The sequence below is a fragment of the Zerene cesonia genome, chromosome 28 (genome assembly GCF_012273895.1).
Source record: "Zerene cesonia ecotype Mississippi chromosome 28, Zerene_cesonia_1.1, whole genome shotgun sequence".
Classification (NCBI taxonomy): Eukaryota; Metazoa; Arthropoda; class Insecta; order Lepidoptera; family Pieridae; genus Zerene; species Zerene cesonia.
This window is the reverse complement of record NC_052129.1, coordinates 2,687,509-2,701,261: the sequence shown is the minus strand read 5'-3', so window position 1 is coordinate 2,701,261 and position 13,753 is coordinate 2,687,509. Positions and strand designations below refer to the sequence as shown.

The 13,753-nt window shown below is 33.5% G+C and overlaps 1 protein-coding gene across 2 annotated transcripts in view; it reads left to right on the top strand.

The window, feature by feature from the left end:
- The window catches only part of LOC119837544 (dihydropyrimidinase), a 41,903-nt gene that overhangs the window by 11,646 nt on the left and 16,504 nt on the right, over positions 1 to 13,753 (top strand). The window contains exons 1-2 of one of the 2 annotated variants that reach the window (XM_038363141.1): positions 2,543 to 2,698; positions 4,372 to 4,466. In XM_038363141.1, the coding sequence (XP_038219069.1) occupies positions 2,654 to 2,698; positions 4,372 to 4,466 (140 nt within the window). In that variant the 5' untranslated portion in view covers positions 2,543 to 2,653. Of the gene's footprint in view, positions 1 to 2,542; positions 2,699 to 4,371; positions 4,467 to 13,753 lie in introns of those variants that run through there. The other variant, XM_038363143.1, reaches the window with a different exon arrangement.

The following is a 13,753-nucleotide window of genomic DNA, read 5'->3' as shown; positions in this document are numbered from 1 at the left end:
CCTCCTTATTTGTGTTGTAACGTTATCATTACAAATATTGGAGGCCCGTATTCTTTTTCTCAGAATTCCCCTTCCATCTAACTACATTCTTTATTCAATCCTTTTCTTATGCTTTACCCATTAAATAATTAGCTATACCCTACCTACCTACATCATACCCTGAAAGGCAGTACTTTCAGCAGCCCTACCTCTGCCGGTCGGTCATGGGCGGTGGCTTATCATCAGGCGAACTACCAGCTCAGTTGCCCACTATGGCGTAAAAAAGGAAACAGTGTATATGAACGACGGTCGGTTTACATTTAATAAATCCGTATGAATGCATCATGACCGTCTCCTTGGTACAGTGGTTAATGCGTGAGCGTAGAACCGAGGTGTCCTGGGTTCAATTCCCGGTGGGGACGCACAAAAAAATATGCCTCGGTCTGGCAGGACACAGAAGGCTGATCACCTACTTGTCCGTAAAGAAAATCGATCAGTGAAACAGATGTTCATCATCTGCCCCATACCCCACTAGGGGACATGGGACTTCACTATGAATGCATCAAAATCCAGTTTATAAAAACACTGTATATTTATGAAAAGCCGCATAAAAAGTACTTGAAACGTGTGTTAACCAGCATTCATTAAAAACGTCTACTCAGCGCGACTTTTTAAAGCACTCGGCATGTGAATAACACTAAAACTAGATTTAAATATCAGGGTAGGAATTAAAAAGGTTTTATAGCGATCCGTTCTGAATACATAATTTCTGGAAAGTTCGATGGAGCCAATTTATTGCTTGCCTTTAGGTTAATGCGAATGAATAGCTAGTGATAGTTCCTAATTGGTAAAGTTTGTTTAATTTCTTTATGTTGAAAAAGTGTATTGAATGTAAAGTACCCACATTTTAGGGAAAATATCTACATAAGGAATTAATGCGCAAAGATTCCAGTTACCTACACACCTATAATATGTATACATTGTAGTGATTTTGTTTGAAGGCATTGGCCAAAACCACTTACTGATTTTTGCAGACAAAAGTGGTTTTGACCGGCAATGAATTTGGACAAACTGACAAAATATACACTTCGCGACTATTCAATTGAGAAAAATACCCTAGTCCATTTTGTACAACATATGAGGTTTATACATACAATATCTATCTATATAGTATATTATCGTTGCTTAGACGATATAGATGGATAGCGGTTGCGCTGGCGCATTAATCTTGTAACTCGTTCCGAACTCGACTCGATTGAGAAAGTGATTCATTTCACTCCAGTCTCGATATCGCCATGTCAATGTTTTTCTTATCGCTTACAACTCTGATTATGGTTATGCGGTTTCTAAGTTATTTTCTTTTACTTTTTATCGACGCATTACTACTTTGTTATACATTTGTTTTTAATGATGAAAGTATTTATAAATATCGCCTTGTAAATTTTATCACAAAATTCTTCTAGTTGGTTTTTATTATATTAATAACTTTTTTTTATATTATTTAACTAGCGTTCCACCTCAGCTTCGCCCATGGTGCATAATAAAAGGTTTTTTTATAATTAATAAATCATAAACAGTGATTTGATTTCTGTGCAATACATACACAAATATAACAAATTTTATGCAATCAATTGCAATAATTATAGTATGAACTTGTTACAAGTAAAAGTCGTTGACATTTCTAATGATAAGAACGAGAAAACAAACGCGGGTTCCGTATGTTTTGTACTATTTAAAGAGAGATTAGAAAGATTATTCAACACCCGGTTGCCACTTCTTTTAACTTTAACCATTGTCTTGGGAAAATCTAATATATACTTATAATGTTGAATAGTTGTTTTTTTTTTGTTGAATACTGTAATTTCAGGAACTACTGGGTCGAATTTAAGAAAATGTATTTTCTGTTTTTTTTTTAACGCATTTATGTAAGAAAGCTACGAGACACGCTACGCAACGTAATAGGATAGGAACATCAATGAAAAATGTTTCAAAAATTCTTGAGAGCAGACGAAATCGTGTTCGTCATCTAGTTCTATTATATAAGTACCCTACAATTTAATCTCAAGTAAGGACCTCGGTTGGTCCCTTCTTATATATTCAGCGAGGTGTTTTCTCATCAGAGTCATTGGTTTTATTGATTTTCTGACACAAATAGACATCCTAGTTTCCGTTTAGTAATGCCATAATGGATTCGATTTTGATAATTAAATTATCACGTCATATAAGTGATGTGAACGCCCACATCGATTACTTTCTAATCCTGTAAATAAACCCGTACTTCAATAAATAGACTAGCTAAATAATTTGGCGCAAATTATCTTACGGGCTGTTTGTTGTATGTGTTTAAATCATCTATAATAATTTTGCATTTTTAAATGCATTACACTTATAATTTCAGCTACACATAAATAATAGATACAAACAAATATTTAAATATATAACTATTTAACCAAAAAATTCAACTATAATTCGAATAATTGGACATGCGTGAAAACATCTAGTTACGCGCAAATGCGCGCACTAAGGGGAGAAATAACTTCTATTTCGGGCACATTTTCAGTTTCAGCCAGCGTCCCGCGGGCGGCGCGCATGTCGCCATCTTGCCGGCCATTTTAAAAACCGCGAATTATTGACATTTGTATATTTTTTTTAATTCTCGCTTCTAGAGGCAAAGATGCCTGAACATGCAGCCAACTCCGTGTCCGGGATTAACATTAAGGTATTTAAATGTTACGATTTTTGCGTTTTTCTCGCGCACTGCACAACAATGATGCGGCGTTCCATTGTTATTTTTAAGTAAATATTTGCATTGTTGTTGTGTAAGCTATTTTATACCTTTCGTCCGTTATTGCCTAAGATTTTCGACCAATAAAAGTGTGCCTTAATCGTGGCAATAAGGAAATAAATTCATTTCCTAAATAGTGAACGCAAATTCATTGCAGAACTATTTTTAAATCATGCAAATCATAATAACGGTAGTGGAAACTAGAAACGCATTAGGGAGCGTCCATAAATCACGTGAGACATTTTTCAGGATTTTTTGACCCCCCCACCCTCCTTGGTGAGATTTCGTGAGATATTCCTTAACTCCTTCCCCCCTCCCCAAATCTCACGTGAGATATTTTGAAATATATTTTGACTATGAACCCATTGGATTTAAGAAAGGAAAAGAAAAAATCATCCGTCCGCGGGATTTAAAAGGATAAATAACGAATACTAATATATCAAGTTTTGACATATGTAAATTTTTCTAGAATTTTTTTTTTACTTTAACTAAACTTTATTTTCACGGTTTTCTGCAAAAAAAATACGTGATATTTATTAAAACCCTCCTCTCCCCCAAGTGAGATTTGGAAAGATTTTACTTGACCCCCTCCCTCCCTTAAACACCTCACGTAATTTATGGACGCCCCCTTAATAATAATTTAAATATAGACACGACTGCAATGTGTATTTTTTGTGAAATAAGTATTTTTATTAAAATAAATACGCATAATTAATGTACGCTCATAATGATTGATTTTTATACAATTTATATTTTTAAACGAGAATTTTGTATGTCAATTTTCCAAATTCAGCTATGTTTGTAACGTTATAAATTTTATACTCTTAAAGGAAAGTAGAACCTATGAATATTATTATTTATCAGGATATTTAAATGAAAACTTATAAGAGCACTGAAACACACAAAGAACTCGAAATAATCACCAATGACACTTCGATATCTTCGCTTAATTTTTTCGTCATCTCCAAGATAAGTTACTGGCACTATATAAAGAAATCTGTACCAGACGTATAGCTCAATTTACAGTGCGATCGCAATCCTGTCTTGCAGTTACTTCGAATCGGAAAACGTGCGCCAAATTTTCAAATTTGTGTTCTGTACTGTTGCCAATGCTTTTAGACACAAACAAAATTCAATCTCTTAGAATAACTTCGCATAAATGCATTCAATAGATGTAAACAAACGGCGAAACAATTATATTGATTAGCTTTCTTGACTAGTTATCTAATTATAAATTTAAATCTCCCGTCATTTTTAAACGTTTTTATTGTATTCTATCTATGTTAACCGTTTATATGCTATCTAAATATTCTAGGAAAATAACCACCAAACGATTTCAATACCAAATTTCATTCCAATTAGTTGAGCCGTTCACGCGTGAAAACATAACGGACTATCAGTTACTTTCACGTTTCCAATATTGATATGTCTATCAGAATAAAAAGGTGAAGGTACAAAACCGGGTGTTGGAACTAGATGCCTCGAAGAGCAATGCCAACTGAATACTAGCCTAACAACTTTTATAATTTCCCTCAGTTTATTTTGTATTGGCAATCGATGTATATGATAGATATTTTTATACATTAACAATTGTACATCCGTTTCAGAGCTCCCAAAACCGGCTGCTGATCAAGAATGGTCGGGTTGTCAATGACGATGGCATGGAAGACGCTGACGTGTACATTGAGGATGGTATCATCAAGTAAGTAACAAGTCATTTTTGATTGAGTCTAAATAAAATAATTAATCTGATCTATCCACTTGCCCATGTGACTTAAGAGTTTTCACTCCATAAATCTAATGATTACTGCATCAGTTATAAAAACTTATAAAAATAACAACTTCAGCTAGAATAAGACTTTGAAAATCTGCCGTAAATAGTTAACAATAAAGTCCAATTTCTATTAAGTGTACGCGCTCGGAAGGAATCAATCCAAATAAATGCCACAACTTTCTGAAAAATAGCATAACAAACCATTAACAAACAAGCATTCTATTTGCTTCTATTGCTTCGGAGGCCTATTTCCTTCTCCTAGCCCTTCCCAGTCCATTCCTTCTTTCCATTCATCAATCCTTTCCTCATCCCCTTATCCCTTAAAAGCGGGCAGCGCATTCTCAGAGGTCTAAGCCTCTACGAATGTTCATGGGCGGTGGTGATCGTTTACCATCAGGCGAACCACCAGCTCAGTTGCCCGCTATGACATTAAAAAAAAATCAATTTCTATTTATTGGATCACCGATGTTTCGTAAATAACTTTTTCTTGCTTAGCTTGAACCGCTTATTCGTTTCTGATGTTTCTGAGCAACTTCTGCAATAGATGACAAATTCTAAAGAAGTATCGTAGAGGATCCTGGTATTGAAATAAAAGCTAAGTTTCCGTTTCTCTTTGTAAAATACAGATATATTATTGCACATTTCCACAGCCAGTTGATACTCGAAAGATTTACGATTATAATACAATCTACTAAGGTTGCTCTTTTACGGAAAATACTAAACAAATTTTGATTATACTTAGCAGTAATGACTTATGTGCCAAAATAACACATTCAAAGCTATAGAAATACGGAACAGCTAATGCGATATAACTATGTTGAGTAATGATTAATGAATAAAGAGTATATATACTTAATAACTATGTATAATGAATAACGTTTGTTTGTTTTTTTATTTATATTAGGTGCAATGCATTTGGTTCACATTTGCGTTCCACTTCAGTTAAATCTCGCGTTAATATTTTACAATTATTTACGTAACTCTTAAATATGTCTTATTCCATTTCCGTACCACTAAAACAAGATTTATTTTCACCATTGTCTTTCCTCATCCACGTCTGCCTAAATTAAATCAAATCATAAAATGAATAACTGAACTAAACATTTATAATATACCTATTATATGTTTTGTAAACCCTATCTATACACAATAATATCCTTATCAAGCGACCCTAACACTGCATTAAATTGAACAATTATACCTACTGAATAGAATATCCGGTAAAGTTGCAAATGTCAATGTCAGATCTTATAACATGTTTTTCCGATGACTTTTTCTATCAAAGAACAGAAAATAACTGTTGCTGTGGAGAGAAATAGAGATATACTACCTGCAACCGGCAAACGCTGTTCTGCCTTACTAATAGATGTTGGCCAATTCTCATAGATACCGGATAAGCACAAAAAAATTTGTCAAAATCGGTTAAGCCGCTTCGGAGGAGTATGGCAACATGGAGAATTTTATATATTACATGTACTGTATACAGGAATAGGTACAAATATTTATATATTTTTAAATTGGTTTAGCTGCATTATATTAAATTTATTATTGACATGCTTTTAGGATGTTTTGTTAGCTGCATCTCTATGTTGATATTTGGTTCCGGTTTTAATTCGTGTTCTTTAATTGTATGTATTGTAAAACATGACTCGTCGCCGAAGTTTCATCTAGGCTCCTGTTATAGTACCTAATCTTAATATATATAAATCTCGTGTCACAATGTTTGTCCTCAATGGACTCCTAAACCACTTAATCGATTATAATAAAATTCGCACACCATGTGCAGTTCGATCCACCTTGAGAGATAGGACAGTTTATATTATTTCAATTACGATAAATTACTACCCGGGCGGAGCCGGGGCGTGCATAATCTGTGCCTAGGATCTCTGGAGTCAGGACTTTGTATTCTATCCAATAATACTAACATTTTAACCCATACATATGTTTTAACTTATTATTAGGATATCAAACCATTAATTTAACCTCATAGTATTGTACTTTTACCTCCGGCTTCGCACGCGTTAAATACGGAGTAGATTAATAGATAACATATAAACCGTCCTCTTATATCGTTCTATCTGTTTAAAAAAACTCAAAATCCGTTATATAGTTTAAAAGATTTAAGCATACATAGAAACACAGGCACAGACAAAAAGAGACTTTGTTTTATACTATGTAGATATTAAAAATTTAAGTGTTATATATCTATGCATTGTTTCCAGTTTTTTTCTGTTCAATCTTCTATTATTAACAGTTATAAAAACAGTAGCCTGGTTCTAGATTTATGCTTTGTTTATTTTAAATTCAGTGAGCGGTAGACTCCATATGTATTTTTTCTTCACGTCAAACGAGCGGATATTTTTATTCGGTGGTATTAATAACTATATCATTCATTTATTTAAATGCTCATTTGGATTTTGTCTCAATTAATTTGTGAGAAAAGTAAATTAATACCATAGACAAAAGTGGCCACCCAGGCTTATAATATTAGTTAATGATTAGGCAGACTTTATTGTGGTTTTATATTGCAAAACTTATGTATATAAGATTTAATGCTGTATAAGCACGTTTGTACATATTAGTGCATTGTAAATAATAATACAAGATTTTGAACAAATGTATAAAAGGTTTCGTAATTTCTATGCATATTTTAATACAATTGAAAATAATTTTCTGTTCAAATGTCATGTATTCTCGAGATTTGTTCAAGCTAAATAGAACTCAAGATCCATTTTATTATATTACGCTTAGAATTATGTTCGGAACACGCGGAGTTTAACAGTATGTATCCAGTAAGTAGGTACTCATTTACAAACATACAAAAAAACCTCACTCCATAATATTAGTGTAGCTACCACCTAGCGTATAATAGTTTCTATCTCAAAACCGGTAACATGGGCAGATGTAAACAAACACTTTCTCAGTAAAAGTAACGCGAACGCATTGTTGCACTTTCATTGCGTTTTTTCATAGATGAATTAATTATACATACAATACACGCCACTCAACGGTAATTGTACCGTTATTTTTGCTCGGTGATGTAATAGCAGAACAGTTCCTATTGTCTTTTGTTTGCCGTTTTCCTTCCGTTTATCTGACGGTGTTTGTAATAGTGGTAGGTAATTTGAAAATAACAGCTTTTTGTGTCGGCTTTCATGATGTTATTGAAGGCTATGCTAATTTGACATCTTTAGCATATGTGAAATTTGGAAAGAATAGAAAAAATTTGATCACGAGGCAGGATTCGAACCTGCGTTTCTTGCCTAACCGTAGCAACGCCTAGCCTCTCGGCCACCCGTGATCCTGCCACAGTAATCGAATTTCTTCTACTCTTTCGGTTTCGGTTAGGCAAGAAACGCAGGTTCGAATCCTGCCTCGTGATCAATTTTTTTCTATTCTTTCAAAATTTCTCATTTATAAAGCATTTCAATGCTATAAAAGTAAAAATTAAATCTTTAGCATATTTTTAGATTTGAGAATCGACAGGATAACAAAACCTATTAATATTATAAACGCGAAAGTTTGTAAGACCATAGGGATGTATGTTAATCTTTCATGCAAAACAGCTGATCGAATCTGTACGAACTTTGGTACATGGATGAACATAGGCTTGTGTTATGTTGTGTGTATGCAGGTAATACGCGTGTAAAGCCGCGGCATCCAGCTAGTCTATATACATATATAAAAATGATCCTATATCCTTTAGTCACGCCATAACGCGTGAACGGCTGAACCGATTTCAAAAGTTGTCATCATTAGAATGCTACAATTATACTGAGTGTAATAGGCTAAATATGTACCACGGGCGAAACCGGGGCGCACTGCTTGTACATATATTAAACGCTGGAATGTATACTACAACACAGAATTTTTGTGTTAAGAAGAAGAATCAGCAAGTACCTGGACTTATTTTCAGGATACATTTAAACTGATTTAAATAGTACTTAGTTTTAATTAGTAAAGTAGTAGTAGCTACTAATGAAATATACGTATTTCGAGCCAAGTCGAAACAAGAAAGAAGAGAGAAATTTTAATATAAAACGCATAAGAAACTGACTGACTGATTTATGGACTGATAGCAGTGGTGGCTCAGTGGTGAGAACCTCGGACTTCAAAATATATAAGTCGGGGTTCTAGACCGGGCGAGCGTGCAGGAAATAAATTGATTTTTCAATTTATCTGCGCATGTGGATAACATCACCACTGCTTAAACGGTGAAGGAAAACATCGTGAGGAAACCGGCATGTCCAAGAATTAAAAGTTCGACGATATGTGACATCTGCCAACCCGCACTTGGCCAGCGTGGTGGATTATGGCCTGAATCCTCATAGGAGGCCTGTGTCCCAGCAGTGGGAACATATATGGGCTGATGATGATGATGATGATTTATGGCACAGCCCAAACTTCTGAACCTAGCGGGCTGAAATGACATTTAAACAGCTATTATGGTGTAGCCATCAGTTAAGAAAGGATTTTGATAAATTCTACTTCTACCAAATAAAAAAGGGAATGTATTATACAGGGCTATAGCTAGGTATCTATATAGAATTGATTATAAGAAACTATCAGCAAACCCGGCGAACTCCGTTTCGCCATCAGATGACTGTATGTAAAAAATGATTTTCCCGCTTTTCTATGTAAATTTTTTCTTTATTTTTTTGCTATAAACCTCACGACGCCCAAGACCTCTCCAACGAATGCAAGACCGTGGAAATCGGTTCGTGCGTTCTGGAGTTATAGCGTCAGAAGGAAAACTCGACTTATTTTTATATAGTAAATTTAATTCATTAATTATATTACGCACTAAATTAAAAATTACGGGCGAAAACAACAGTTTTTTGTTTAATTTTGAAAGTTTCCTACACGCACTATTACACACGTCAGTCATAGGTCATTCGCATTAATTAATTAGTTGAGAAACAGGTGGGGTCCTGCCACTCCTCGCTAATTGCAAATAAACCGTTGAAAATGAAGGATAGTTTGTGTGTTTGCCCGTATGTTACGTAGGAACGGATTTGCAATTTTTTTTTTTTTTATGGCAGGGCAAGCTAAGGAGCAGGTGGGCCACCTGATGTTAAATGGTCACCACCGCCCATGAACACTTGCAACACTAGAGGTGTTACAAGTGCTTTGCCGGTCTTTCAGGGACATATACGCTCTTTTCTTGAAGGCCCCAATTTCGTAATTGTTCGGGAATTATTGGCAATGAAGGATTTTTTAATTATTGGCATACCTATAAATTCGGTGTTTCGTAATGAATATTTAGTTTATGTTTGTCATCATTTTGAAAATCCAAAAGATTTTATGCCAAATGTATGTTTTGATATTTTTTCACGACAAAAATTACTGATACGAATTAACTGAAACTTTTTATGTCTGTAGACCATAGACGAATATGATGAATACTACAACTAAATCTAGTACATAAATTACATTTTAAGCACTAAATTAATATTTATAATTTTCTATTTAACTAATTGAGCCCTAGAAAATAGCCTCGGTGCAAATGAACCGGTTTTCAGTTTTCATACAAAACTCACACGTTAATAACGTAACCCTCTTTATTATTCATTCTGACCCTAACTGACGTTAGGGTGACCATATTTGTATATCAAAAGAGATATTTTTAATACGATATTTTTGAGGATGTTCTGTTTGATTTATTTCAAAATTTTCGCTTCTATTATGATATAAATAGTATTAGAAAAATAAATAATTATGTTCACATTATAATAATCTATATATTCGATTGAACGAAACGATAATCAAACAATTGTCAAACTTGGTATAACAGGCTGTTTACATGTGGGATAGGATTTTTTTTTATAGAAATAATCCTCTTTTAATATTATTTTACAAATAAATATTCCTGAGTACTGACTATGTGTGGACCACGGGCGAAGCCAAACCGGTAATTATTTATAAAAAGCTTTAAATTGAATAGAAAACATAGGTACAGTAGCGTGCAGTTAGTCTAGGTAGGGCAATCTAGGTGACTAACAAGCAGAACATAAGCCTATTTAGTTCATCGCAGTTATACCTAGGCCCCTGGAGACCTTGTTTATATCAAGAATATGACTAACTGCCCCGCACGGATTTGCCCGTGTGAACATGGAATATTCGAGATTCGGTGTTTGCGGCTCGCACTATTTTCTTGTGTTTATAATATCGTCTGAAAGAAACAACCATTTCGAATCATTAAAAAAGTAGTCTACAACTACTGAAACCTAGTAGTTTACTTGATTTAATACTAAGATAATGTATAGGTAAATAAATAGGCATTTTAATTAATTTCATTATTACAATATCGTCTGCTTTTGCAGCGTATACCTACCAAATAATGATATATTGAACAAGTTCTGAGACCACAGTTCACATTTATGGTTTTGTAGGGATATCTAGATAACATGTCTATTGTAAAAATATTTATTTAAATTAGTTTAGTACATACAGATATTAGCCGCTATAACAATACAAACTCACAAACTTCACCACTTTGTTGGTATAGATGACATGACTCATGTAGTTGTATACGTTTCTACAATGATATATGTTTATAAATATATTTGCATGTTTGTTTATTTAAATGTCTAAATGGCTAAACAACAACTCCATTCAAAAAATGAAGATCACATTCGTAAATCTACCTTGGAGGGGAAAATAAAATAAATCAATGTAGTTTTGAATACTTTTCAATACGAAATGATCTAACTAAACAGCTTTCACAAAATTGTGTTACGTCGTACGTAATAATAAGTTTCGAATAGATTTTAAAGCAATTAACAAAAAAAAACTTAAACCAAATAATACGGGAAATACAGTGCTCGAAGTCAAAGCGAAAAAAGAAGAAATTAAATAAAAAAACAATAAATATTCATGAATGAGATATGAATAATTAGCTTGAATTCGTTCGGCAATGTTAATCTATTTACATATTCATTATGTAATTGCCTTGTCGCAGTGTCAATCACGAATGGGTAAAGACCGAGTCGGAGTAAACTAAAAGAGATAAAATACGCTATTTCAACGTTCTATCGCGATAGAAAAGTTTGTTCGATTTTTTTAACTTTAACTTCAAAGAAGGAAGTTATCAATTCGATGTTTTTTGTGTCAGTTACCTCATAACCTTTTTACTGAATGAACCGACTTTATTTATTAACTTTATTATCCCAAAATTTTCCCTACTTTTCATACATTTTTCTGTTGTTGTAAGTCATTGTTTGTAAGAGTTATAATGAGCAAAGGCCAGCGAAGCGAATGCCATAATAGAGACTAGCTGTTGTATTGACCATCAGTGATTTTCTTTGACAACGCAATTTTCAATGAACAGTGGTCAGCGCCCTTGACCATTGAGCGTATATTCGTTAATAAATAAGCGTCCTTTAGTAGAACATGAATAGGACTCAATATTATTCTTTACCAGCGAGAAAACTCGACGTTACTGTTGTACTAACAAAAAAAAATGGAAAATATATGAAACAAAACAGAAAACATAATGAAATCAATACAAACATGAATTCATATCTAAAATTATCGAAATTTACTTAAACTATTTTTAAATGCATCATATCTCGAACAAAAAATGGCGATTGCATCCATCATGAAATCCATGCGTGGGACTATTCATAAACAATGATTCATAAAAACGTATATAAAACTTCAGAAATCTGCGTATAATGCATCTATATGATAAATGTAAAAAAGACATGATTCTCTCCGTTTTCCTAACAATAGAGGTCAAGCACCTGGTCCAATTACTGACGTCTTCATTGTTCTAGGGTTGGTGCTAGAAAGTATATTTTTGTGAAAATGCACAACTTGCGTGTGTTACATATAATATTCAGCATGTCTACGGTCTTGTTATGACGTAATTGTTATTGTTTTATTTCGTAGTCTTTGTTAACGCCTTTTTCTAAGTGAGTAACATTTAAATTTAACATTATCAAACTAGATGTAGTAGGTACACAATTTGCAGGATTATATTTTTAACATATCTCTCTCCTACTACTGCTAGACTCCTTTAGACTCGATTTTGACCCACTTGATAGACAAATTTCATTCAAACTTTGTACACTCATCAAGGGTCGGTGACAGTACACTAATTTCATGAGCATATCTTACGTATAAAGTCCTGATTAGGAGCGCCAGTTTTAAATAATACCGTTAAATATCCTATTAATATTATAAATGCGAAAGTTTGTAAGGATGTGTGTGTGTTGTGATGTGTTTCACGCAAAAACTACTGAACCAATTGCAATGAAATTTGGTACGTAGACAGCTGGACAACTGGAATAACATATAGGCAACTTTTTTTCCCGATATACCTACGGGATATGGACTTACGCGGGTGAAACCGCGGGGCGCAGCTAGCACTCTGTATAAGAGAAAGTGAGATAATTTATTTTTCTATTATAAAAAATTAGTTTTTATAATTTTATTAAAGTAAACATTTTAAATTTGCATTCCAATTAATGCAATCCTTCGATTGGTTATTGACATGCTTTCCTCAGAAAATGGTTTGCTAGATCGCTGTAGGTTTACGACTTTGGAAATAAAATTAATTATTAACATCAGAGATTTAAAGCAATCATAAAATAATAATAACAATATACAAAATGTAAGTAAAACAAACATCGATCGAACTACTGCTCTGATTTCGATACTTTTTATATCGGGGTTATTCAGTAATCATTGTTAAACATGATTATCACACGTTACACACATTAAACTCAAATAGAAATAAAGTTATTATTACCAACAATGGAGTTAAGATAATTTATATGACAAGTACCGTTTGATGGATGACTAAGGTTATTGTGGTGTTAACTACGTCCCCATCAGAAGCAATTTAGAAGCGACTGGTTTTATTGTAAATAATGTTTTTTCCTTTATTTTTCAATCGTTAAATGTAGTAGTGGTTCATTTTTAACGCACTTTTATTAGCTTAACCTGTAGGTTTGTATGTAATTGACTCCTTTAAATTCGACTATTTCTAATTTGACAATTTTGACTAGTTCAAACGAGCAGGTTTAATTTAAACTTTGCACATTAATTCCTAACAATATAATAATTTCACGAGATTAACTTATTATCCTGATTAGAATCGCCAGGATTCAATGATTTACGGTGAAGGTTAACATCGTGAGAAAACCGGCATGCCCAAAAACCAAGTTCGACAACATGTGACATCTGTCAACCCGCACTTAGCATAGTAT